The sequence below is a fragment of the Anabas testudineus genome, chromosome 23 (assembly GCF_900324465.2).
Source record: "Anabas testudineus chromosome 23, fAnaTes1.2, whole genome shotgun sequence".
Lineage (NCBI taxonomy): Eukaryota > Metazoa > Chordata > Actinopteri > Anabantiformes > Anabantidae > Anabas > Anabas testudineus.
The window spans coordinates 13006000-13033953 of NC_046631.1; the positions used below are offsets into that span (position 1 = coordinate 13006000).

The following is a 27954-nucleotide window of genomic DNA, read 5'->3' on the forward strand; positions in this document are numbered from 1 at the left end:
AAAGCTCATAGTACACGTTATGAAATGAAATATCAAGTTCACCCGCCGCTGTACTACTAAAGTACTACTACTATACTACTACTACTACTACTATACTATAGTACTACAGTATATAACACACACTGGGTCGCACGGTGCGCTCATTCCAGACTTGCAGGATATGTGCTAATCCGAGTTATTTTATGTCAAACATGCCTGTTTTTGTTTTTTATCTAGTTAAAGTTTCCACTTTGCATCAACTTCATGTCTTCTGGGTGTAAATGCACATCCAATACACATCACACACCTCATTAAAGGTTCAGTTGTCACCATTAAGTTATTTTAAAAAATTAAAAAATGCCACAGTGGCGTCCCCTCCGTCTTGAAGTAGAATTATTAAGTTATAATCTGCTAAATGATCTCCCTTCAGTTTATCACTCCACTCAGGGATGTTGACTCCACGCTGAGGGCAGAGGGAGCACGCTGCAGGAACGTGACCACGCTGGGCTACGTAGCAGCCGTTCGGACCAATCAGAGACCTCAGAGCGGGGCACGCACGGGGGTGGGCGGAGCTACGGGCGTAGGTGCGGCGAGAAGGTTCGGCGGTTTTTCTGTGACGTTGTGGAGAAATCAGCGATTTAACGTCCGCTGCTCCAAACATCTGCTGAATCCAGAGCGGGGACAGGGAGCAGAACCGGGCCAGAACAGCTACGTGTTCGTCTGTGTCACATCAGGACGACGAGTCGGACAGTATCGCAGTGATAAGTTGTATTTACATAACCAGCTTTCTGGGTAACGTTATTCACGGTGTCCGCTCACTACAGCAACCGCCTCCAATGACAAGCGCTGAATTACTCAGCTCCTCTTCAGTAATGTCTGCGAAGGGTTCGTCTAGCACGGTGTTTTAGTTCATGTCTATTTCTACGGTTATTTTTCACCATTCAGAAAAACAAGTTATACAACGAGCCAGGCTGCAGCTCAGGCACCCGGGTCCTAAAGCCCGCCGGCTCACAGCGTGCGCGCTGCTTCGTGCACCAATGGTTCAGCAGCCGTCGGTTTCTAAGTTCTTCGACATTATGGAAAAGGTTTTATTAGAGCAAGGCTAATTAAAAGGTGGGACTGCATTACTGGAAGTAACAGGTTGTATGCTCAAATAGCATACAGGGACTCTTCTTCAGAACATTTGGACTCGTCTTGATTCTTGGATTCATAAAAACTGAAAACACTGTGAGCGACTTGGATTAAAGTGGAGTGATCCCACTAAAGACTTCTATCATTCAAAAAGAAAAAGGACTCGTCCAGTTGAGTAATGGTCATTAATACGATCCACTGGTTCAGGAAGGGCTTGCGGCTCCACGACAACCCGTCGCTCAAGGAATCTCTGCTGGGAGCGGACTCAGTCCGCTGCGTCTACATCCTCGACCCCTGGTTCGCGGGGTCGTCCAACGTTGGGATCAGCAGGTGGAGGTGAGGCAAAGACGAGCCAGCATCCAACCACGTGCAAACACAGACGTGCAGCAGCATATGTGTGCAGTAGTACGATGCAGGGAATGAGTGAACACACAGCACACATGCAAATGTGTGTTTTGGTTTGCTCCATAATGCAAGATGCATTTCATGTGTGCATATACAGTATGGGTATGAATATACAGTATGGGTATGAATATACAGTATGAGTATGAATATACAGTATGGGTATGAATATACAGTATGAGTATGAATATACAGTATGGGTATGCACTGGGTTTTTGGGGCATTTCAGTCCAGGGTTAGTGATGCACACAGTTTTTGTGATGATTTGTGTCATTTTCATTAAGTGAGATGTTCAGCTAAAACATCAATATTATTTCAGTATTTTACACTGGGCTGCAGGAATTCATGAAGGGCATTTTCCTGTATTATACAGACTAATAGATTAATTAATGAAATAATGCAAAAGATATATTTGTAGATGGAGTCCTACAAAAATAACCTGCGGTCATTTGTCTTTTTGTGCCCACAAAAAGGATCATACACGAGCAGATACACCAACCAATGCAAGATGCATGCGGTTAGTCATAGGGTGTTTTTAGCATTTGTAAAAGTTAGTTATTGTTTCTAACTTGCTCTGATGCTCTGATAAACATTTCAGTGGCTAATCTAAACATGTTTCTAATGGTGCGAGGTGTTATCTTAAAAATCCATCTTCATTAATACCTGCCCCAGTTTTGTCATCAGTCACTCAAACACATGAGCGCTACTTCCTTTATTATTTAATACAGAAACTTTGTTGTGTAACAGAATGATTATATGATTGTTCTGAAACAAACAAACAGAAATTACTTGTACCTACTGATAAAAATGCAGCACATTATAAGGAGCTATTAACGTTGGTGCGGTTAAATTATAAAATAAAACAAAACATTAAGAGCACAGGGAACATCAATTACATCTTTCAATCCTATAATTAAATCAGGCCAAATAAATAGTGGGCGGTGACATCAAACATACTTTATGACATAACTTTTTTCCTCCACCTCTTAAAAGTGATCTCAGATGAATAAACAGTGTTTTGCAGAGTTGATCACCTCCCAACTAAACTGTATTTATAGTTAATTATAGTCAAGTGGATGATATAATGTTTAACTCTTGCCTGTAAAATGGTTTATCGTGATGTGCCCCTTAGAGCAGCAGTTCCCAGACGCTTTCATCAAGAGCTCATTGCAGTTCATACACACTGACGTCGTAGTACTAGATGGCAGCAGTGTGTAAACTGCATTCAAATCATTAGTTAGTTCTTCCATGGGGATCTGAGGTCATTGCAGACCCAGACTTTTCCAGTATGCAAACCCACTCATACAATGGAAGATACTTTCTGCTCCTTTGTCCCACTTTCTGTTTTGCAGCTTTTCTCAAATGACACTGTGCATTTCAGCACATTTTGTTAATATTTTAGTTTTACATAACTGACATTTCCTGAACTGCAGGCTGTCAGTGTGTGTGTAAGACAGGAACAGAGGTTACACAAATGATTATATGAAGCTTAGGTGCCAGAGATAACAGTTAAGGTCAGTGGACTGTTCGCTGACCTGTAACCCAAAGGTGGCTGGGTCCTTCTCCTTCCTAACCTTCAGCTAACAGCCGGTGTTAACCTTCGGTGTTACGTGGGAAGTTTCCCCAGTCAAAACAAAAAGCTGGCATCTTTTTCACCCAGCTTGGTCTGTGACCCAGACATTTATTCAGTACAGTCCCACAGATGTGCGGCAGCCTGCAGTCTGCTAAATGAGGGCGACTTTATATGTAAACTGCTTGCCTGGCACAGTTAACTAGTGTTGGTTGATGGTTTTGTTTCCTCTCCCGCTGTGTGCTCTGGTTTGCATTGCGTTTCGATGCCATGGCGGGGAGAGCGGGGCAACAGCAGCAGCAAAGGCACGCTTGTTACGGAGCATCCATGTTACACTTCCTTTAGTTATGTAACAGCTGCATGTGGTGACACAAAACTCACAGTCAGATCTCTTAATGTACTGTGATTTTATGCCCTGTATTTTATTGTTATGCACATATTGAACATCTGCATGTAATGTAAACATCCGTGCATCTAAAAACAGATGTTCAAAGAAAAAATATATTTAAATAATTCAAATCTCTCTCTTGACTTGCGAGACTATCCTGGTAAATTAAATTGGAAAATAATACAGTTTGCTTTGTGCACCACTGGTCTCTGCTGTTTTTCTTTTTCTTTTTTGTAGCCAATTTACTGTCAGTGCAAGTTTAATTTAATGTAAAACTCTGTACAAAACCTAGAGTTGAGCTTTATTCTGGGTTTCTCAGCAAGTTTCTTGCTGAGTTTAGATGTTTAGATGCTCACTTGCTTATGAGATATGATAAGAAAGGCAAACAACAAAATCTGATAACATAATGATTGTGCTGAAGACTATCAAAAGCTTACTGTAGCCCGCAGCTTCTGTGACTAGTACCTGTCCTTGCACAGCTTCTTTTTTAAATAGCTTATGAAGACGTGAACAGTTCTATCCTTGAGATGTTGGGGGTGGTCCTCGGCGAATGGGTCGGGTAAATGCCAGATGGCATAATCGCATAGCATAACTTTCCCAGCCAGCGGTATCTAGGTCAGTATGTTAGTAATAAACTTTCCATCCGCCTTGTCTGTTTGACCCACTTCTGTTCTCATGCTACAGACCCCAACTGTCTGTGGTGAGCAGCTCACCCTCGAGCACTAAACCCACCAAAGCTGCTTGAAACAGTTTAATCTTGTCAGCAGCGTTATGCTGGGCTGGTAAAGGTACATAAGAATTTCATGAGAATGAAACAAGTGTGCAACTGTGCTCCATAATAGAGTTGTTTACAATAAGCAAGAGAGACGCACGAGTGTCCCAAGGTAGTAAAAATAGAAAAGTAAAGGAGAAACAGGTTATTATTGTTGGATGTTGCAATTTAGCTTTGACTTTATCTGAACTCCCTCCATGAACATAGATCCAGCTCACTGCCTTTCTTGTGCAGCGAGCATACAACAGACCATAAACCCAGTCCTTGGACTGGCAGAATCAGGACTGAGATGTGAGAGGGCTCCTCAGTGGCCGTCACATAAGGCTGTGGCTGAAACCACTTCCAGATGTGAATGTTTACAGTAGCTGCTGTAAGACTGGAATAGACTGTTCCTGGAAGCATTCAGGAAAATCCACTTAGCCACTTCCCATATGTTGAAAATAGGAAATCACTACTGGAAAACCTCTGCAGCTCTGTGGTGCAGCATAGTTTTTACATGTTAAATGTTTAGATTAAATTTTACATTAGTTTAGAATTTCTACATTTCTTTACATTAAACAATTTGTCATATTGTTTCATATGTTAATATTGGAAAAACATTCCAATAAATCTGTGTCAATATTAGCAGCTAACTCGCATTGAAAAGCAGGAGGGAATAGCATTCACACTGAATGGCTTTTAAAAGGATACATCTAGTACTTGGTCCAAAATGGTTTAAAAGCACTTTATGTAAGTTGCTTTAGAAAACCATCTGCAAAATGAATACAGTCATGTAATGTAATTATCTCATCACCACTATAATAATGTTGTATTAGATATTAAGTAATACAGAAAGGTTATGTTTAGAAATGCATTTACATAATTTGTCCACTAGAGACCACAATAGTTAGATGTTTAAATCATTAGTTGGTAAAGTTTTATCTGAAGGATCCATATTCAAAACCTTTTAATTTATGTGTTTATGTTAGAGGCCTGGTTTAAAGAGAGGCTCATCTTAATAAGAAAGAATGTGACTAAGATCTGAGCTACAACCTTCCAGATTCTGTCTGTCACAGAGTCTATTTAAGCTGTTTACTGAAATATTCACATAGTGGTGATACATTTGTGTGCATTTTAGCTTTGTCCTCACTTTTGACAGTGCACTCCCAGCACCCACCTGGATTTCAAATCAGTAAAAGTCGTGATTAGTGTTGGAAGATACAGGAAGTTTCCACCTACGAACTTTATATAGCTGCTGCACGGGAAGCACCGTGTTACTGCTGCTCCGTCTGCAGATGTGTGTGGATCTGTGGGTGTGTTGGGTTTGTACTGATACAAGCACAGTACATGCTGTTTTTTTTCATAAAATGAGAACTCATACACAGCGATTAGTTTGTTCTGAATTTACTAAAATGTTCCTATTTACTTGTGTTGGGTTGTTATGTTTTGTGACTGTTCACTGACGTCAGATACAGTGATGATTTAATCTAAGTGAATCCAGGTTGATTGACTCATCCAGTCTCAGCATGATTCAGCCTGAAGAATGAATTCAAGGCCCATCTTTTTAAAATGAATGAGGTATCACTGATTGCTTTATGGCAAGGGACACTGGCAAGAACAAAAGCCCAGGATGGTGCTCGACAAATGTTTTGCTTCAGGTGGTAATGAACAGAAATATTTGATGCTTTTACTACGTCTCAGCACAGTAACCTGGTCACACTTACTTATTAATGCAGAGTGGAGGTGGAACTGTGCTATTTCAGAAGGAATTATGCTGTCAGAAAAACAAAGAAGAAAATTGGTGCCCTCAAGAAAATAGATGCTGCTAAAACTCTGCAGGGATAATGTGAGGAGTGAATGTTAAAGGTGGTTAGTTGTCTTCTGAAATGAGCAAAATCATGTCAACAGTTTACATAACAGGATGTTTGCACAGGCATGAATTTCAATGCAACGAAACAAACATGATATCACGTTATTACATTACAAAGAGCCCAGGTGGATAGAAAGGTTCAAGGAGGCATTTCTGTGTCAGATTACTCCTCAGTGTAAAGTTGACATGGTTACAAAATAATGAACAAAGTGTCTCTCACAGTTTTCTGGAGCTGAAGTCGACACCTCAGAAGAGCTTGTTTTTGTTTGTATTTGTTACTTTACCAGAAAATGAATAATGTGTCTTTAAAAGGGTGAAATCAGAGTCTGGTGAAACCGATTGTTTTGGTAGAGTTGCACTAGAAAAACTCATCAGAATGTTGATTTCCTGCTTTAATCAGCCTGTGGCGGTGTTAGCTAACCAACAGTGACACATTTACTAGAAATGTGGGTTGTTAAGTTTGGTTCTCCTGCTTCACCAACATTATCCTGGTCAGACGTACCAGATGACTCTCACACCCGTTCTCTTCTCATTGTTGACCCTTTGGCTTTGCTGACAGACATGTTTTCATTCCCAACAGAACATAAGTGTTAAAACATGACTAGGTCTCAGTGTTTCACATGAATTTGTCATAAACGCTGATGTTTGTAACTGATTAAAATCATCTCTGTCATCATAAAGTGCAACACTAAATAAAACATTTGAGCCACGGTCAGTGATTAAATCTGATTAAAAAGTGCTGCATTTGTTATGCATTTAAAAAACATTAATGCAATTATATAAATAGTTTTTCATTTTTGGTGATGCTTTATTATTAACCATGTCCTTCTTCCTGATGTCCTTCAGGTTCTTACTGCAGAGTCTTGAGGACTTGGACTCCAGCCTCCGTAAGCTCAACTCTCGTCTGTTTGTGATACGAGGCCAACCCACTGATGTCTTTCCCAGACTCTTCAAGGTGACGTGTTCATCTGATTTTGACACAAATAATAGTACCAGGGTGCCTTAAACACGACGTTTAAAGTATTTTCAATCTCTGTTCTATAGGAATGGAAGATTACTCGTCTGTCTTATGAGTATGACTCAGAGCCCTTTGGGAAGGAGCGAGATGCAGCTATTAAGAAGCTGGCCTCAGAGGCTGGGGTGGAGGTGACAGTTCGCATCTCGCACACGCTCTATGACCTGGACAAGTGAGTTAATACCAAGGTTTTAGCAGGATTAGAGGAAGCAACACAACAACTCAAACAAGGAATATGTTACAAGTAATATTCTTTTTTTTTGCCATAAAAATAGATCTATGTGTGTCTTGTATGTCCTAACTTTGTCTGTTCTCATGTCCTCCCGCAGGATCATAGAGCTGAATGGGGGTCAGTCGCCTCTCACCTACAAGCGGTTCCAAACCCTCATCAGTCATATGGATGCAGTGGAGATGCCTGCAGAGTCCATCACAGCTGAGATCATGGGAAAATGCTCTACGCCACTATCTGAAGACCATGATGACAAGTTTGGGGTCCCCTCCCTGGAGGAACTGGGTGAGTGAAGTCAGAGAGAAGCACAGTGTCCGCGTCAGCTCTAATAACTGAGCAGCTTATGTTTAGATGAAGCATAAAAACAGGTATAAGTGAATCTAAATGCATGCTTTGGATGTAATTCCTGCAGGTTTTGATACAGAAGGTCTGTCTTCAGCTGTGTGGCCGGGGGGAGAGACTGAAGCCCTCACACGCCTTGAGAGGCATTTGGAGAGGAAGGTCAGTCAAAGTAAAAAATAACCAGCTTTGAGAACATTTCTTTAGACATGATTCAGCCTACAGCTTAAAAGAAACACAGGCTGCATTTGTCAAACTGCTCAGTTCTCCTCCCCTGAGTTGATTTGAACTCAAATGTTAATCTGTAGTTGCCTTGTTTACTAAGTGACACACAAATCTCACACAATTTTATATCTGATGATGTTGCTCAGGCTTGGGTGGCCAACTTTGAGCGTCCCAGAATGAATGCCAACTCACTGCTCGCCAGCCCAACAGGCCTCAGCCCTTACCTGCGCTTTGGCTGCCTCTCCTGTCGTCTGTTCTACTTCAAGCTCACTGACCTCTACAGGAAGGTAAGTCACTGGATACTTTTCCACATAGGTGGTTGACAGAGGTTCCTGCATGTGACATAAATGGGGTGAAGAAGCAGCTGCAGGGGGAGAAATACCTGGAGATGCTGCTTATATGTGAAACTTAAACTGAAATGGAAGCATTTCATGGTTCACGTTTACCAAAGGAAATGCTTCAACTTTAAATATGCACTTCAGAGAAAACTCCTCCTGGTAATGGTATGTTAGACATTTTGTTGACTTCTCTGGCTACTATTTGGAGGTTGTGGAGAAGTCTGCAGCTATACTGGATATGTCAGTATTCCAGTATGCCTTTTTTCACTGTTCATGGATGATTTTGAAAACACAAATAAAACATATTTAAATTTGTGTTGATTGTTGATTTTTGATTTGATCCAATCCCTACAAGGTGAAGAAAAACAGCTCCCCCCCACTCTCGCTCTACGGTCAACTGCTGTGGCGCGAGTTCTTCTACACGGCTGCCACCAACAACCCCTGCTTCGACAAGATGGAGAGCAACCCCATCTGCGTTCAGATCCCTTGGGACCGCAACCCAGAGGCGCTGGCTAAGTGGGCAGAGGGTCGGACCGGCTTCCCCTGGATCGACGCCATCATGACACAGCTGAGGCAGGAGGGCTGGATCCATCACCTGGCCCGACACGCTGTGGCCTGTTTCCTGACCAGAGGAGACCTGTGGATCAGCTGGGAGGAGGGCATGAAGGTAGACTATGCACATTGAACAGGACTGAACGATAACAAAAGGCTTTTTGTTTCCCAGATGCTACAAAGTTTGGTTGTGTGTGTGTGCTCAGGTGTTTGAGGAGCTGCTGCTGGATGCAGACTGGAGTGTTAACGCAGGCAGCTGGATGTGGCTCTCCTGCAGCTCTTTTTTCCAGCAGTTCTTCCACTGCTACTGCCCTGTGGGTTTTGGCCGACGCACAGACCCCAACGGAGATTACATACGGTAGAGTTACTATTATTAAAACAGTTTTTATTTCTTGTTCCAACTTCAGTCCAGACATGTAATAAATGCTTGTTGTTAACGCACTGTACACTAAGTTTCTCCGTCCCTTCACTCAGGCGCTATCTACCCATTCTGAGGGGATTTCCAGCCAAGTATATTTACGATCCCTGGAATGCTCCGGAGAGTGTTCAGAAGGCGGCTAAATGCATCATTGGAGTGCATTATCCAAAGCCCATGGTGCACCACGCAGAGGCCAGCTGCCTCAACATCGAGCGAATGAAACAGATTTACCAGCAGCTCTCCTGTTACAGAGGCCTCGGTAAGAACACGACACAAACTTTAATATTAATATGAAGCAGCAACAATAGATGCAAGGAAATACTTTAATGTTTAAGGGGGTAAAGGGTTAAATCTAATATATCTATAATTATAACTTTAATAGTAGATTCATCTTAAACTCTTCCTAAAGTTTTAAAACCCTTTGAGGTCAAAAATCTGTTGTTTCTATCTGTAATTTATCAGACTTATAACGCTTATATCAAGATACATATTGCTCCAGTATATGTCCTTCATACTAAACTTCCATTGATGTGATGTTGTCTGTGTGAAGCTGCTGTACTTCATATAAGCTGTTGACAGCTGGCTCATTGTGTCCTTAGGTCTTTTGGCTACAGTTCCGTCCAACTCCAGTGGCAATGGTAATGTTAACAGTGAGACGCCGTCAGACGTGATGGGATTCCCCAGTGAGGCTACACACAGTGCTGCAGCTGCATCTAGTAAGTGACGCAGTAGCTCCCCTCTTCTCTCGCTCCAAACCTTCCTCAAAGCTTCCTATGTAACCACTGGTACTCAATCCATATCTATGAAGAAAAGTTAGTTGATGGTTGTTTCTTAGGCTATCAGATGCCGGTTCACTCCCAGGCAGATTGGCAAAGTGGCGTCATGATGTATCTGCAAGGGGATCCACAAACAAGCATCGGCACACGCCAGCAGGGTGGGGGCCGGCACCTGCTACACTTTCATTCTTCATTCATCTCACTTGTGCATGCATCAGTCCCACTGCTTTCCTTTACACCACACTTGTTTGCCTGTCCTTGTCACATTTATGTTGCTTCATGCAGTATTGTTGAGGTCCAGCAACGTCTCAGCTAATTTGAATCTTGCTTGAATTTCCAGGTTATGTAGCCCCCAGTTCCAGTATGATGTGTTACACTCAAGGCACCCAGCAGATTCCTGCACCTGTTGTTCAAAAAGGTGAGAAAGACACAGTGATTAATTCTTATTTGATTGATATTAAGGCGACAGATTCTTAGATGATTTAGATCAAAGCATTCATAGCCTCCATAGCACCGTACTGTATCAGCCTAAGCTACATGTTTTATTATTGTGGTCATTTACAGAAACTGTCGATGTTTTTTTAAAACTGTGCCGACATGTTTTTTCAGGGTCTGAACACCACTCCACACCTCAGACCAGTGGAAAACGGCACAGCGAGGACTCTGGAAATGGCAAAGGCTCTAAAGTGCAGAGACAGAGTAGCCACTAGAAAGGTTAGTTGGAAACTTAACCAAAACATATAACCAACTGAAGGTCTCAGAATATAGGATGAAAAAACTTCTATTGGACCTTCAGTTGGAAACCTTTGTGCTCCTTTAAATGAAATCCTTCAGAGCAGAGGTCACAGTAAATCCACTAAAAGTTAGTGCTACAGTGTAAAATCTAGAAATATTTCATCTTTAAGTTCTAATTCTCTCAGAAATGCTCTCAAGACTTAAATATTTGTTTAACAATTCAGTTCATACCTTGTTTTTTGGAGGATTTGGAAACACGGATTACCTACACTGTGTATTGTCGTGAACACCTCACAACACAACTGAAATGCGAAGTATGAAATATGAAGTGCAGCACGCTAGAGCAGCCGCTGATAGCAGCACGACACAATGCACTTTGTTAATGCAAAGCCTGCACACAAAGCCAAGTGAAAGGTCCTCTTACAACAAGAAATATCTGCTTTCTGGGATTTAGTATCATGTGGTGGAGTCTGGGAGCTGCTATTAATATGCAAGAGACTCCACTGCTAGAGAGACTGGATATCTAACAGGCCTCATGATGAGACTGTGGACATGTGTGTCACAGTGTCACACCCCTAAATATAAATATCTGCTATTTAATCTGCGCTTTTTCTGCTGTCAACAAAACCCATGAAAACACCAACCCAACAATGCATTAGTTCTACTTTCCTGTCTCTGCTTCAAACCTATTTGTTCTTTTTGAAAACCTTAATCTTGAAGGTGGAATGGAAGAAATATTTACATTCCTTTTTATTAAAATGGCTTGATGCCGCAATTTTTAGCAAATGTTGCTCAAAGTAAGAGTAAATGGTGCATTAATCAGGGACTATTTTCAGCTGCAAGTTTGTTGGTGTAGAGAGGAATTATGGCAGCATGTTTTTAATATATGTCATTACTAAACTCTTGATTTATTTATTTATGAATTTACTGATAGTAAGAATAACCATATGTCATAGGATGAAACCAGACTTACCATTTTAGTTGTAAGTAAAAACTTGAGGTGATCTCTTTAGGATGCATCTGTATTTTTCCTGGTCGTTTCCATTTATCAGTGTATATTTGTGTCCCCTTTTTTTTCTCTACACAGCGTTTGCAGACGTCCGCTGTGTGTACAGCCAACATGAAGTGGACGCTAAGACTTAACATTTTTGTTACAGCACTACAATCTTGCATGAACACACCTTCAGAAGGAGCAAATGAACCCGTCTTTAAAACACATTCACAAGTAAAAGTTTCTCCAGTAATTGGACTGTATATTATGATGTGGACTTCATGGCCCGGCCAGTGCTGACATCACTGGGAGAGGCTATAACACTGTGCTTATCTTTGGGTTAATATTGCTGGGACAAAAGTCCTTGTGTATATAAGGAATTTGCTAATTTCAGCTCACATACAACTTGTACATATTTGGATATTGTATGTGTGTTTTCTCTCTTTGTGTAGCCATAGAGCCATTGATATATTTTTGATATGAGAAATCATTGTGGATGGATTTTTTTTTCTTTTTGGGAGAAAATTTTCAATAAAATTGAAAACATTTAGACCGTCCATTCCAAAATAAAATATAATAAAGGTGAGCGATCTTGTGATCATGCAGCCACCTGTCCTCTCCTCTCTATTCTGCTTCCCAGTTTTCTCATTTCTGAGCCATCCAGTGCATCTGTCAGCAACAAACAAGTGTTTTGATAATTTCCTTTTCTGTGTCAGTACTTAACAGTTTGATTCTGTACCACTGTATAGGCAATATCAGTAAGACATTAACTATCAGCTAATTTCCCTTGTCGATGGTATTTGACATAAGGTGACAGGAGTACAGTCTTCATATCATGGTGTTTCCCCTGTATAATCCTTAGTGTACACACACACACACACACACACACACTGGAGAGAACTACGTCACTTGCTCCTTGTTTCTTCTAAATGTGCTTGTTTAATAAAAACTTGGTTAAATATACACATGGTTTCAGTCTGTTCTTGGACTCTGAATGGTAAAAATAGTTACACACACACACACATATATATATATATATATATATTTATATGTAGTTATACATGTATTGTGTAGTGTAGGTTATGTATGACTGAGTGAGGATTATTAAAGCAGGTTATTTTACCAGTTTTTGTTTCGGTCTGTTACACACACACACACACACACACACACACACACACACACACACACACACACACACACACGCACGCACGCGTCTCTGCTTTCATAACAGCTGAGCTGCTGGGCGGGGCCAAATAACAGGAACACATGGGAGACATGTGCCGCAGGGGGCGGGGTTTGACATTCAGTCCCGCCCAACATACCATTTAAGGCCTGTGACAGTGTGACCAATCAGCAGCCCCGCTGGTCCCTATTAAAGGTCACTTCTCCTGAGTTGTTAAATGAATCTGAACACCATCAAACAAAGGTCACTACATATTATTATTATCTCTATTAGCATGAGTGTTGAATGGAAAGAGTGAAGGTGAAGACTACTGGCTGAATGAATGACAAGCTTTGATTAATCAACAGGTGTGTAAGAGTGAAGGGAGGGGAGCGTCCAGCTAGCTTAACCTAGAGTATAGTTGTGATGTAGCTAAAGTTTAAAGTAACACAACTTAACACCTGTAATTAGTGACTAGGTTTGATTAATTAACAGGTGTGTCGTCCCACAATTACAATTAAGTGGCAGCTGGGCTTGTTTTAAGGTGTGTTAATCGTTGCTGCTAGTTTATGTCCGTCCAGCTAGCTTGACGTTAGGTTGTCTGATGAAGCTAAAGAAGCTAACACAAGTGAGCACACCAAGACTTTGAATATTTAACTTGTGTGTCAATAGTTAATGTTACCTTTTACTATTCTAATTCTGTTGGTGTTACTTTTATTGTTTTTAGGCTGTTTGTTGAGGCTGAAGATAAGCTAAAACATGTTAGCACACCAAAAATAAATGGCTGGTTGATGAACATGTGTACTTTCTGCTTTTACCTCTTTGAGGTCATGTGTGGAAGTTAAATGATAAGCAAACACATGTTAGCAAACACATGTTAGCAAACATGTTAGCAAACACGTTAGCACACAAAAAGTCAATGACTGTGTGTAAATTCAAGTCACTTTAAGCTTATTTACTCTTTATGCTGTGTATTGAAGCTAAAACAAGTTAGCACACACAGAATCAATGATTTGATCAATTACATTTGTAAATGGTGACTTCTAGCTAATATTAGCTAGTAAACCTAAACTGCCACTGAGATAACTTGAATAGGTAACTTTACAAGAAATAGTGGCTGTATTTATTATATGGTAAATGCGTTGCAGTTGGCTAAAGTTTAAAGTTAGCATCATTACACTTAAGATTTTTAAGCTAGCTAGCATACCATAGCTTAGTCATAGCTTCCACTGGATTCAGCAAAAAATACTAAACATTCTTAAATCATCGTAATTCTTAATGACTTTTTAAATTAGTTTTCTTTCCTGTCTTTTTACTTATCTATTTTATATATTTCTTGTGGAATGAGTTCACACTAATTACTTTTCCGTTTAAAAGAACATTTTCACTGGTTTGTGGAATAAATCAGACCAATGTTGATTTTTAAGATAAAATTCTAAATGTGTATATCTAGGTCGTATATAGGGGCCTATAAATTAATACTTTATTTCTGCTGGCACACAGATCACTCTGGAAAAGTCAACGTGAGCTACTGGGGCTTCTACAATCACATGGGTGAGTTTTTTATTTTCCTGCCTTTAGTTTATGCATATTAGGATAAATTCTTTCAATAAGGCATTTTAAGTATGTTTACTTGATGAAACCAAATGCACAGCAAAAACCCAGCAAACACAGACAAGTAATGTGCTCAATGATGATATTTATTGAAACTGAACAGTTAGTATAAAACTGAAGGGTCACACTTGTTGCACTGCACAGTTTTGTCCACATGAGGTCTCTGTGTATCCAGAGTTGCCTGTTGAAGAAGAAGCCACACACAGGTTTCTGGTTTAGGAACTTACCAGTAACTCAAACTGGGGAGAAACACTGGTTTCTTTACAACGTAGCAAAACCTTTGGTACTGCTTTATTAGGGATGTTTGTCTATTTATAATAAACAACTTATCATTTGAAAATGCCCCTTCACAATGTAAGAACTACTTTCTTGTTTTTCATTTTGTGAGTTTTAACATAGAGTAGCGTGGGTTTGTCACTTTGTTTCTGTTGGACTGTGGTAAACAGCCGACGGCGTGGCTATTCATAGCATTCATTTGTTGCTTTTCTTTGCTGATAGTCACAGTTGTCTCTTTCCACCAGCAACCAAGAGCCCCTTGATTATACTGGAACCACCTGCTGTCTTCATGTTGTGCACAGAGAGTAGTTAGTAGAGCTCAGTTGACGCTGGGATGACACGGACACGGGTTATCCTCATAGGCTTTAGGGTTGTTTTGTGGTTCTTCATATTTATTATAATACAGAATTTTACCTCTGTGGAGATAGTGTAATGTGCTGTCTCCTGAATACTGCACAGAAGAACACCCTCAAAAGCGTGATCTTGAGAAGCAGCATGAAGCACTTTAATTGAGATTCTCAGATGCTACAGAGCACCTGTTTCTCCCTGTCAGTTACCTCGTCCTCCAAAAAATGCATTTGTCCCTTTACACTGGTAACTAAAGGCTTGGGAACATAGGTTCTTGACATCAGTATTTAAATGTTCACGCATGGGAGCAATTAGGCTTTAATCCAGTCAGCACTGAAGGCAGAAAGCCTCCAATAGCAAGAATGTTTTAATTACATTCCAATGTCAGAGCAGTGAAGCTTATCTTGCACGTCATTGTTCTTATTGAAGGACTTTCATGGCGCCTATCTTTCTTTAAGTGTTGCCATATTTTGCAGAAAGCTCAGCTAAATTAAATTAACTGCATTTACTGTGTTTCCTTATGTTTGTATATTATTACCTCATTGTAAAAGAGCAGCAGTCATTCTGCTCTTTTACAATGAGGTAATAATGTACAAACATAAGGAAACATAGTAAATGCAGTTAATTTAAACCAGAGTTGCAAATTTAGATGGATGGATAAATTGAAATGGAAACTTCCATTTGTCTGAATTGAAATCTAAATGTAAAGCTTTTTAAACATGCTATTTCTGAGTTTTATTTAATACAAAAATAACATGGGATTGTTGATGCTGCAGGGCACAGGGTATTCGAGGTATTAGCTCATTTGAGAAATTGTGACAGCTGTAACTTGCCATCATTAAAATTATCTCCAGCTCTCTTGTGCTTAAGACATTGTAATGAGCGTTGTTAATGGAAGTTCTTAAATGCCACATGGTGGCTTTTAAACTATTGTGATGGATTAGCAAGTTCCCCAAATTGCAGACACATTAGATATTTAAAAAGACTGTTCACAGAAGGGACTGAGACTATCCACAATTTAGTAAGCAGCTGTGGCTCCTTTCTGATTATCCTCTATATTTCTACTTCCACAACCTCTTGTCAGCTATTCAGTAGGTCTTTAAAGTGTGGATGCTATTTGCTCTGGATTATACTACGTGTTGGTTTGTTAGACTGTAAAGCACAAGTGTGTGTGTGTGTGTGTGTGTGTTCATCTGTTGTGTATCTGAAATAGTCTCTCATCTTGTCCATACAAAGGAATGAGGAGTGCTGCAGGGTCAGAGCAGAGAGCAGGAGGGTCTGTAGGGGATCTGTGTGTGTGTGTGTGTGTGTGTGTGTGTGTGTGTGTGTGTGTGTGTGTGTGTGTGTGGCAAGACTCGGGGAAGGAGAAAATAGACTATTCCATCTGTCTCAAAATCCGCCCTGCTGCTGACCCACACTCTGGAGACTTTGGTTGGCCTACGGTCACATGATAAAGGGAAACCCTTAAAAACCTGCAGCTGCCTGCCCGAGACCCCAGTCATCTCTCGTGTGAAGACACCAGCTGGTCTCGGTGTTCATCTTCCTCCTTTTTCCTGGAACGCCTTCAAGTTTCCATCATGTCAGACACTGAGGAAATTGTGGAAGAGTATGAGGAGGAGGAGGAAGAAGAGGTTGATGAAGAGGAAGAGGTTGTTGAAGAGGAGCAGGATGATGAAGTAGAAGACAAAGAAGAGTATGCAGAGGAGACTGAGCATAAAGAAGAGTCCAAACCACGGCCTAAAACAACTTACGTGCCAAATATTGCTCCTCCAAAGCTCCCAGATGGTGAGAAGGTGGATTTTGATGACCTCCATCGCAAGAGACTAGAAAAGGATTTCAACGACCTCCAGGGGCTGATCGAGCTGCATTTCACCAACCGCCAGAAAGAGGAGGAAGAGCTGATAGCGCTGCGTCAGCGCATCGAGCGCCGCCGCTCTGACAGAGCCGAACAGCAGCGCATCCGCACAGAGCAGGAGCGTGAACGCCAAGCACGGGTGGCCGAGGAGAGGGCGAGGCGCGAAGAAGAGGCAGCCAAGCTGCGTGCTGAGGAGGATGCTAAGAAGAAGAAGCTATTCTCCAACAAGTCTTTTGGTAGCTACCTGCAGAAGGTGGACCAGAAGAAGGGCAAGAAGCTGACTGCACGAGAAGAGAAGAAGAAGGCCCTGCTGGAGCGCAAGAAGCCGCTCAACATCGACCACTTGAACCAGGAGAAGCTGGCAGAGAAGGCACAGGAACTCTGGCAGTGGCTCCACCAGCTGCATGCTGAGAAGTTTGATCTGGGCGAAAAGCTCAAGAGGCAGAGGTATGACATCTACGTGCTCCGGAACCGAGTGAGCGACCACCAGAGGGGCTCCAAAACATCCAAGACCTCCCGTGGGGCTAAAGGCAAGTCTGGCTCCTGGAAGTAGGTTGCCTCTCAATATCAACTGAACGACCAAGTTGTTGAGGACTGTCTGGCTCGTTTCCAAATCAGTTATCCCAAATACTGTGTGCAGTTTGAGGGGGAACTTTGAGGGGCCGGGGGCTCTAGGGAATCACATGAAGTAAATCAAGCAACATCTTGAGTTTTGTATAATTGTCTGTGATTGTTCCAACTTACTGATGTTGGTATTCAGCCGCTCATCTGCTCAGAAGCTGTGGTTGAAGACTGTATTAAATTGATGGAACGTGTGGTGGTTGTTTTCACTACTTTCCTCAAATACACTTTCTAATTGGATGTTGTCACCTGCGTTTTATTTTACCTGCCCACAAACATTGACTTGATGATATTCTAAAATGTATGATCAGTGGATTAAAAGTCTTCAAGTAAGGTGTCAAACATGTTATTTGTTTCCAATAAAGGAACCTGTTCTATAGTAACATTGCTGTCATGTACTAATCTGGCTTGTTTCACAGTATTAATACTTCTTTTAATGGGGGGGGTTTGGAGAAGCAGTGCCACTGTGGGTGTGGCTGAAAAGTCTTAACAGGTGCAGTCCAACAGCTGACTTTTTATGGAGCTAATTCAGTCTCTGAAGCTCAGGACTAGCAGCAGTGTTTTTTTAGCAAAAAGACCCAACTGTTGACTGAAAGGTCAAGAGCCAAACACCCCAGGAGTCTGCTGTGTGTGATGAGCTGCAATCAGCCAGACCCAGTTGTTCCAAAGTTAAAGGATAACTGAAGAGGATTCTTATTACATACTCGCACAGAATTAGCTGAATACACGGACATTTAGGAATTGTATAAGAAAGGGTGAAAGACTCATACAGTCTCTGATTAGTACAAACAACTCTTGTTGTACTAATGCTGCAACTTATTTATCGTTAAACTAAACATTATTAATTATCAATAGTTATGTTTACTGTTGGCTATTAAGCAACTTATTAAAACCGTGTCTGATCAAACTGTTTACAGGTTTAATCCAGGTCGCTCATTAAAAAGCTTAAATCACACTATAAACAGTGGTGACATTTCCACTAGGTGGCTCTACAGCACTGAATTAAACTATAGTTATACAGATGTTGCTGGAAAAGGTGCATTACATAACTAAATGTATACAGAATCAGGAAGTACCTTTCTCTTGTTAAATGAAGAACTGAGGCAGCCCGTTTTCCATATGCTGCTTTTTATTCTACAGTGTATTTCAATAGAAATGTGGTCTAACTAAATAATAGCTAATAAGTTCAGTGGCTCATAAGTACGTTTTGTCTGCAAACCAATTATCCCTTCAGGTGCATTCAGACATTTTGAGTGCACAGCAGGGAAAACACAGCATTACCGACTTTATTGGTGAACAGCTAAGTTACAGGGAAATATCTCTCCCCTGCAGGTTTTGATCGTTGTCTGGCTTGGACTGTTAATGTCTTTCTGCTGTTTGGCTCTTATGGCCATGACAAGCCGTTAAAGCTTTTTAGACATGGCAGTAATGCCAACAGGTTACCATAGAGACAGGGAGAGGCTGTCTAGGGTCTCTATATCCCCCTGCAGCCTTACTCAACACGCCCACTCACATATTCACCCCTCTGCTTTAGCTTAAGTGTGTGTGGTGGGGGGGGGGGTCTGCACCTAACTTGACAGCATGTGGACATACTGGTGCATCAGTCGAACGCTCCTGTTGCACTGTGGAACAAGATGTTCTCAAAACTCTGCTGCTGCGGAAGTTTAATGGATAACAACTTGTTGCTGGATTCAGTTTATTTCAGTTTATCTGCCCTGCTACTGCTCCGTTGAGATGGATCCCATTGAAGTCTGACAAAAGAAAGGACGCATACGTGTGTGTGTGTGTGTGTGTGTGTGTGTGTCTGTGCACTAAGAACAGCAGCTACAGGGTCATTAAAGGGTGTTGTCTGCTCGTTAGTACCCAGCAGACACTAGAGAATAATGTAAGTGCTGCATTATTGACAGCTCCTGGGCCACACGTTCTACTCTGATTGGGAGCTTATTATGCCGTTTTATTGTCCATAGAATATTTGTATTTTAATTAGAGTGATGCTGATGATACTGCAGCACTGTTCAGTTGTGTATTATTCTGCATTGTGGGGATGTTCTCCGGCCACATTTTCTGTCAGTGTTTGTTCTCTCAGCACTTCAAGAATTTCCTTAAACTGTTACAGGATTAGAGCTCTGTCTGTGCTCGGAAGTCAGTATAATGTAGATACTGTATCTAACCTTGACAGGGTAGAGTTTTGGATGGTTTAATTTAAGGAAAATAAGAGGCTTGTCTAAATTCCTGAAAGATAATGGGTATTTCTTTGCAAGTGGACTGCTTAATACTTCAAGTAAACACCTCCTTTGTCTTTCTACTTAACCACAAATCCCTTCTCATGCCAGACAGGCACTTGAAGATGTGAGTATACTCCAAACAGATCTCACCTGAATTGCACTTTAAATCACTGTTTCTACATAATAGCTGCCTCTACTACATGGCAAAGGTGAAAATACATCGTGCTGCAGTCACTGACGGCTAAAAGATGAGCACGCTCACACAGGAATGAGAGTCACACAAACAGCCATATATTTATATACTGTAACATTTTCTTTTATTGCTTTAATAATTAATAATAATGCTAGGCTAAGGTAACCATCATAGGTCTGTAGCTTTCTATTTGATGGACAGAAATTCGACTTATCTAATAATTTATTCAATATACTTTTTTTCTTTGATAAGTAGAAAAGAACAACAGCAGATATTCGTACAGTGTCGGCAGGATTGTTAGAATAACCACATTTATCTCTGAAAGCGAGTTAACTGGCCTGTTTAATCCTTTATTCCATTAGGTCATTAAAGTATAGAAACATTTCACAGGTTTTACTTTTAAAATATTTATTAGTGTGTCTTGTTATCACAAAAGAATTAATCTCCAATTGTTCAGTCATGAAAGAACAAAGATGTTTCACATGTCTTTGTGTTGTGTATTTAACTGTATTTATGAATTAAATTGGATCAAATTAGATTATGTTGGTTTGCGTCACAAGGGATAAAAAGGTAGTTTTTGAATTAGATTTTAAATATTTGGTTTCACTTTTGCTGAAAGAACTTTTCAATTTCATGTTAATGAGCTATATTGTATCTGCTTATGATGCGATAACTTTGTTAAAAACATAAAACTTTTATGTCATAAATTCAGACAGGTAGTGGGATTTGGTTTGTTCACTCTTCAGTCAGTTTTTCATATGTAAATTACACATTGACGTGAACGTTATCCTTGACTATTTCCATTTGATTCTTCTTTTTACGGTTCCTCCACTACATTTCAGAGACCACTATTGTGCATTTTACATTGCATTAGTCTGATAACTGTAGCTAACAGCTAGTTCGGAGAATAAGGAGACAAAGAAGAAGATTTACTGTATCTGAATTAAAGCTGTCAAACAAAGACAGTTCAGTAAAAAGTCATCATTTTCCCTCTGAAGTGCTAAAAGATGCAGGTGATTCTAGGTTGTTTACAGGTAAGACTTCTATACTTTAGGAGTAAAATAGTGAGTACATGATTTTGTTTTAATGCAGTGAGATATTGCTACCACTACTTTAGAATCTGAATACTTCTACTACTGGCTGAACTTAAATTGGCACATTAACCACTTCAGGTAACTGAAGTTATTATCTTGTTAAATAGGCAGAGAACTGGACGCTCAAGTCAAGTCATGATGTTACAGTGACTTTTGCTGTGCAGCACTTATTGAATCAGGACTGAATTCACAGGTTAAGAAAGAATTAATAAAACTCATGCGGCGGAAGGCTGTACCTTGTTTTTACCTTTCTGGAGGGTGGTTTCTTTATGGCACATTTCACAAAACACATTTCAGTGTGTTCATATTATTATAAACACACACATGCTCACAGGATGCCAGTCTCTCTGGATGCTTTCGGCCTGTGGATAAATCAGTCTGCCCTGGAGACGGTGCCGTTTGGGCTTATCTCCACCCTCCTCCAAATTGAGGTGGGAGTTGGTAGCGGCCAAAGGTATAAAGGAGATTTAGCTTATCCGACAGGGCATTAATCTCTGCACCTCCTCAGCGTCCTGCAAGTTTCGGGCCCCGATCCCTCTGGCAATATAAAGATTTGATGTCGCCATGTATACTATCAGCACCTCGTTGTGGCCCTTTGAGAGAGAGTTCACGAGTGCGTACTGTAGCTTTGGTATATGTCTGTACTGGAACATAGCTATTAGTCTAGTATATAGTTTACATGAGAATAGTAACAGTGGAGTCTTAATTGCTGTGATACTTTACCAAGCCCTCTTAAGTGGAGGTTCGACTATCAAGTGGCTCAATCTGAAGAGGTTGTCTCTGCCCTGCTCACTGCCACAGCTAATGATTAATTAAAAGCGTTTCTTTTTCTGTTTTGTGACAAATTCCATGACCACTGAGAGCTTGAGTCTTAACAGTTTGCTTTCTATATACTGTATGAACCACATGTAGTAGCTGACTCTTTGCTTCAGTTCCTCTTTGTCTATTTAAACTAAACTTTCCTTGCAGAAGCTATTAAGAGAATAGAAGTTGTGTAGTTCATGAATACATACACATATAAACATGACCCCAAAAAATGACACAAAGCGACACAAGCACAAGTGTAATTTCAGATTTTTCCAATTGATTGAAAACAAGACTTGAGTGGCTCATTTATTCCATCTTGACTGAAGCTTTTAGGAGATTTATACGGTCTGTGGAGATTATACTCCTGTTCCATGAGACACGTGAGTGACAAACGTAATAAATGTATAAAAACGCTTTATGTGAATTGACCTTGACAATGTTGTTTACAGTGAAACTTCTGTTTCCGTTGTGAGCAGTAGTGTTTGCTGAATGACAAAGATGGGGAGCATTACATGTTGTCGCTCTGTTCATAAAGCGACACACACTACAGCATAGCAGCAGGTTTATTCATGATCATTTTATTCTTTAATGAATGTAGCATCTTGAGCCGCTCAGATTTTTGGCTGTTGCTGTTGCAGCCAACCTAAGGTCGTCTTGTGTATGCAATTAAAAAACAAACACCTGACGAGGCTCCTGACCTGACCGGGCCCATAGGGCCGTGACTTTTGACCCCCACTGTTGGATGGGTAGTGATTTTCTGGTCTCTGGTGAGATGCAGTGCAGCAGCTAACGTGTTCTTCTGGTCCTTTATTTTACAGGTACATCTGTTTACCTTGCATAGAGTCTGAAAGGGCCCTTAAGAAACCACAAAAACAAACATGCTTCTTTGAATGGTTCAGTTTGAGTTTTATTGTGTAAAAAAGTTGGTTGAACAGTCAAGAAAACAAACGTCATATAATAATAATAATAATAAGAATGAGAATAAGAATAATAAAGAATCCATAAAGAATGTTGATGCTCTTAGCTCATGTTTCTGTTTGCACTAAATAGCAGTTGTGCTCGAGTAAGATGGTAGGATGGTTTACGTCAGGGCCTGTTAGTGAGTCACTTTGAGTGTGTGTCCTTATGTCGTCATGTATCTCAGGGAATCACTATAAATACTAAACCATGCAGTTATCTAACAGCTTACTGGCGGGGGCGCCCACAAACACTTTGTAAGGACGCGTGTCAAAACGGTGACTCACCACTGGAGAGTGTAGGAGCTCAGGCTGTTCATTCATGGAAAAAACAGCTCAAATACAATACTGACATCATACATCTGCTAGCCGCTGTTAGCACAGGCCTCAGACTGAGACACTGACTGGGAAATACTGTGTGTTTTCAGGATGTGTTGTTATTCCGAGCGGTGAGAGTCCTGAAAGGTCATGGCATGCACACAGCTGTAAAATATCCCAAACAACCTTTGGGCCTATGTTACAGAACATTATATGCTCATAGAGCCATAAGCATTGGTGTAGCCCTGCACCAAGAGTTAAATTCAAATCCAGATTGTATTTGAATTCTAATCATTAAAAATAGTCTATTTTAGTGTTGTGATAACAAATAGTCTGCCATTGTGAGTGAGATAATATATGTTAATTGTAAACTCAAATTGGTTTTGTGAGTGTGCTACTGATGGAGCATGAGAACTCCTCAGGGCATTATTTCTGTTTGTATTCATGTTGTTTAGTCAGTGGAAGGGATTTGACATCTCTATCTGTATTAATGTATTTTGCTGCCATAGATTTCTCTGTATGTGCTGTGTCATGTGGACAGTGGATGTGTCTCCTCGGTTATGAATCCTCGTAATGTGGGATGAGCAGTACCTGTGATGGAATGAGCGGCATCTGATGAACGACTGCATTTAGATTCAGGCTCACGTCCTCCGCAGTGTCCTTTCCGTCTCTTGGGTGATTCATGCCGACTCCTCCACCTCTGCTCACCATGTAAATCAGAAGAGCAACTGAAGCGGCCTAATCGCACAGAACCTTCTCCTACTAGTCTGTTATTATCGCGTCTTCCCTCCACCACTGCTCACACCTGTTGGAGCCACAGTGAACCATGTTGTTTCTTCTTTTACGTTGTCTTAATTATCATTCTCAGCCTAGTTTTTAAACAGGGCTTAATACAAACGTGGGAGTCAGAGGATATCAGCAAAAAATGGAGCAGCTGGGATTATCCCACAAGAGGGGAAATATTAAAGATTTCCTACATAGCTTTTGAGCCACTGGGATTAATTTTCTTATAATCTGGATAAAACATTTGGTTGATGAAGTTGTGCATTATTTGAATTCCTGAAAGTTACACACACTTTTATTATTAAAAAGAGGAACAGTGACAATAAATATAGGGGTGTAGTGATTCTCCTAGTCCACAGTTTGATTCAGAACATGATTTTTAGACATGGTTGAGGTATTAACTTAATTGTGGAATGAAAAAGAAGCTTTGTTAAATTGGTAACATAATGTAAAGAGAACCCCGCTGACTGACTGGTGGGGTGTAGTACTGTGCACTGTTGGGCTCTCGGTGCTTCCATTGATGACCAATGCTGTGTCCTTGAATGCCTCACACGCAGCATGCCAGAATTGCAGAACCGCTCACGCTACACCTTCTATACAGACACGGTGTTACAGTCCTAATTTGAAGCCCAAACATAAAGTCACATGATGGGTCCTTCCAGGATACATTATGTGATTTGCTGCTAGTATGCAGGACTCTCCCAGTACGGCTGCAACAGGCTGGCAATGAGTTGGAGGAGGTGGGGGAAGTCATGGCAACATCTTTTGAAAGTGAATGTTTGTATTGTGTTTCTGTCTTGGCTGCAAATAAAATATTTCTGGAAGTGAGATGAATAGAAAATGACCCTGACAAGAATTAAACAAACTGTTTAGCTGATTGTTAAATTGAATAAAAAGTTCTGTGTTACAATATTTAAGGATATCCATTTGCAGAATTGAGAAAAACACATCAGCTGGAAACTAAAGTAATTACAGCACTCATGCTTCAGGGCCGATCTGAATGCCAAAATTAAAACATTCACACTTTAAAGTTCAAAAGTTTCTCTGCTGGTCTAAATATGAATGCACGTCATAGTTATTAATGAGTTGGCTGTTTCTGTCAAGAAAAATCAATTGACAGAGGAAGGCTAATGAGAGAGGATTCCTGTGCTCTTGCCCATGGGGTAAAACGTCTATTTATAGCCACTTACATCAATATGACTTCCCTCAGTGTTGCCTCTGTCTAACGCTTCATAAAGCAAACTTGGCAACCTTTCATCTAATCTCTACGGAGCACAGACACCTTCAGACGCCGTCAGTTTTGTTCTCTTGATATTAAATGCTAAAATTCTGCAAGAAGGTACTTCATTAAAATTCAACCACAGCTTATAATTAAGGAACTGATGCAATCAAACAATATCAAATAACAGTTTTGGTCTTTGATTCCACAGTTAAACACCCCAAAAGGGAAAAAATAACAACCTCTCAACTCTTGTGAATTGCTCACGACAGGAGAAGACTGTTAATGTCAGAAAAGTGTTGAGATCTAGGCGAGTTCTTGTTACTACGCCAGACAGACAAATCATTAAGCAACCACAAGGCTGCCACCAACTCTGAACAGATGTTGCAGGATTGTGGTGAGGTAGGGGGGGGGTTACATTTACTCTGTGAGGATGACCTATCAAGATATTCTTACAAAATGCTTCAGGAGACTTGGATTTAAAATGAGCATTTGCTATTCTCTATGTTGATGCTTGTCTTCTGCAGTGGAATATTTGAATTATATAACCCGGTAGCTACCACATTTAAGAAGACAATGTCCTGCAGACCCATGAATTTTTTTAATGGATACAAAAACGTCTACTGTAATAGGTGGTGGAATTACATAACTGTCTGTCCATTTACCCCCTTAACGGCAGCTGTTCCTAGAATAGAAGCTCCCCCCACTGCTTCGCCATTAATGAGTTAACCTCTGACCGTCTATATACAATGTGCCGTGGAAGACTCGGCTATAATAAAGCAGACCTCTGTGTGCACAACAATATTTTTAGTTTTAAAGCGTCACTGTCTGGAAAATCTGACTCAGAATAATTTCACTTGGTCTTAATTAACTTGAATTAATATGAGAACTTGATTTGATGCAGAGAATATTAATTCTAAAGATGGTTTTAATATATTAGCATTACTGAGGCTTTGATAATCTAGCGATGGCTAATGTAAGATCAAAACTAAGCGCGATACATCTTCAAAGAATAGAAGTTGAAAGAACCTCTCATCTTCTTACATCATCCTTGTTGACAGTTTTGTGGCTGAGATGGATAATTCCCCCCAAATAATGACTAATCCTGCAGGTGCATTGTTGACGCTAGCCATGAGGCCAGTCCAATCTCCTGCTAAGTCTTCATAGAGCAATGGTGTTAAATACCCAGCACAAATATGCATTCAGGAAATGACAAAGCTTTAATTACATGCATCACCACATGGAGCTATTAGCCTTCGCTAACTAAAGATACAACTCCACTCTAAATATGGGTTTAGCATCCAGAGAGTGGGCCGCTTTCATTACCAAGGAAACTAATGCAACATCCCCCTTTTGTGTGTTTCTACCCAGTATCATGGATCAAAAGGAAATTGTCTTGCATGTCACGCTGCAACAGAGATCAAAATGTTCTCATGTTTCACCATAAAACACGTGCAGGATGAGAAAGAGGGAAGCATCCATCTGACAAGCTTTTAAATTTGTCTTAAAGGTCATAAAAACCAAAAAGCACAAACACTGGACCTTGTATTGCTCAGTGGAGGGGGTTATCTAACATTTAATATTTGCTGAATGTTAGCATTGGCTGAAAGAGGCGGCACAGTGCCAGCCGACCTCAGAGGCATATAACAAGTGTTTGGAGAAAGACAAGGCAACTCTACTTAACCAGCGCTGATTTATCCCTCTTTTAAATGGCACTATAAAGTGAAAGGCTGCTCTGCATTTGTGGGGATAAAACTAACAAGAAATGTTCTGTCCTGTCTTTCATCATTCTGAAGCAGTCAAAGTCACATTATTCTGAGTAATTATGCAATTTTCAATGCAGACAACACTTACTGTTATCCTCTCTGGGGAAAGCAAAACCTTACCCTTATTATTGTCGTGACAGCATGTTGAGATGTGGTTACAATAGGCGGCGTCAGACAACATTAGATGGAAAAAACAACACAAGAAAAGCAGAATATGTGACAGAACTGTAATTAAACTGTGGATTGACTCGTGTGTGACATCTGTCCACTATGTAATAGACGTGTGGAGAGTTTAGGAAGGTGGTTAGAATTATTCATCTATGTTCACCTCTACAGCAATAAAAACTAAAAGACGTGGTTGATGTGTCCCATATCATACTGTATGTAATTTATGCAACTGCAGTTATAAATCTAATATTGAAGTATGAACAGAAAACTTTGTTTCTGTGCTCTTCTGTTTTTCCCAGACACAGAGACACAGTGACTCTTCATTTGTATTTATTTTGTTAAAATACATATGAAACAGATACAATAAATTATATCCCAAAGTTGACTTTAAATTGATACAAAAGTTATCACAAACTGTACACAGTACACAGCAGTTGCAGTTGTTCTTGCTCAATACAGATTCAACCAATATACAAACAATTACAGTTCAAAGCTCTAAACTCCTAAACATGGAATAACTTCATAAGGTAGAGTTGGCTTCAGTGGGTTTCCAGATTGACTAATTGTTCACAAGTAATACAGAACGTGTATAAATTTCACTCCATTACAAGTCTGAGTTGCTCAAATTATCACCAAACAATAGAAATACGTTGTGATGTCTCTTTTTCCATAACTTTACGACAACTTCTTAATTTCACTTTTCAATATTTATACACACAGTGCCATTGACAAGTGAATATATACAGATGTAAACACAGTTTGAAATACTCATACATATGCATTCCTTACATTTCCCTCAACAAGTGTGTTTTTAATGTGGTGACAGTCATGCTACAAGAA

General features: G+C 40.4%; 2 protein-coding genes and 1 long non-coding RNA gene across 4 annotated transcripts in view; all 3 read left to right on the top strand.

Annotated features, from left to right (window-relative positions):
- Nucleotides 1–535: 535 nt before the first annotated feature.
- Nucleotides 536–12672, top strand: LOC113163389 (cryptochrome-1-like). 2 transcript variants are annotated; one of them, XM_026361960.1, is made up of 14 exons: nucleotides 537–1446; nucleotides 6938–7046; nucleotides 7136–7278; nucleotides 7436–7620; nucleotides 7748–7836; nucleotides 8046–8186; nucleotides 8593–8904; nucleotides 8996–9147; nucleotides 9264–9466; nucleotides 9807–9923; nucleotides 10043–10141; nucleotides 10324–10401; nucleotides 10593–10697; nucleotides 11806–12672. In XM_026361960.1, exons 1-13 carry the CDS (start codon nucleotides 1289–1291, stop codon nucleotides 10691–10693), a joined length of 1887 nt encoding a protein of 628 aa, XP_026217745.1. In that variant the 5' UTR covers nucleotides 537–1288; the 3' UTR covers nucleotides 10694–10697; nucleotides 11806–12672. The 2 variants fall into 2 exon arrangements, with proteins under 2 accessions (XP_026217746.1, XP_026217745.1); XM_026361961.1 differs by lacking the exon at nucleotides 10043–10141 and having other exon boundaries at nucleotides 536–1446.
- A 446-nt stretch (nucleotides 12673–13118) lies between these two features.
- LOC113163392 overlaps nucleotides 13119–27954 on the top strand; it is a 57040-nt gene continuing 42204 nt past the window's right edge. Inside the window, exons 1-2 of the long non-coding RNA XR_003298893.1 lie at nucleotides 13119–13239; nucleotides 14375–14425. This is a non-coding gene — a long non-coding RNA (uncharacterized LOC113163392). The remainder of the gene's footprint in view (nucleotides 13240–14374; nucleotides 14426–27954) is intronic.
- tnnt2c (troponin T2c, cardiac) lies at nucleotides 16521–17913 on the top strand. The gene has a single exon (XM_033325857.1). The coding sequence runs from the start codon at nucleotides 16687–16689 to the stop codon at nucleotides 17515–17517; it is 831 nt and encodes a 276-aa protein (XP_033181748.1). The 5' UTR covers nucleotides 16521–16686; the 3' UTR covers nucleotides 17518–17913.

Coding starts and splice junctions, on each gene's coding strand:
- LOC113163389 (XM_026361960.1), top strand. CDS start 1,289: ATGGTCATTAATACGATCCACTGGTTCAGGAAGGGCTTGCGGCTCCAC. Junction 7,837..8,045: donor AGAGGCATTTGGAGAGGAAG/GTCAGTCAAAGT, acceptor GATGTTGCTCAG/GCTTGGGTGGCCAACTTTGA. Junction 8,187..8,592: donor TCACTGACCTCTACAGGAAG/GTAAGTCACTGG, acceptor AATCCCTACAAG/GTGAAGAAAAACAGCTCCCC.
- tnnt2c (XM_033325857.1), top strand. CDS start 16,687: ATGTCAGACACTGAGGAAATTGTGGAAGAGTATGAGGAGGAGGAGGAA.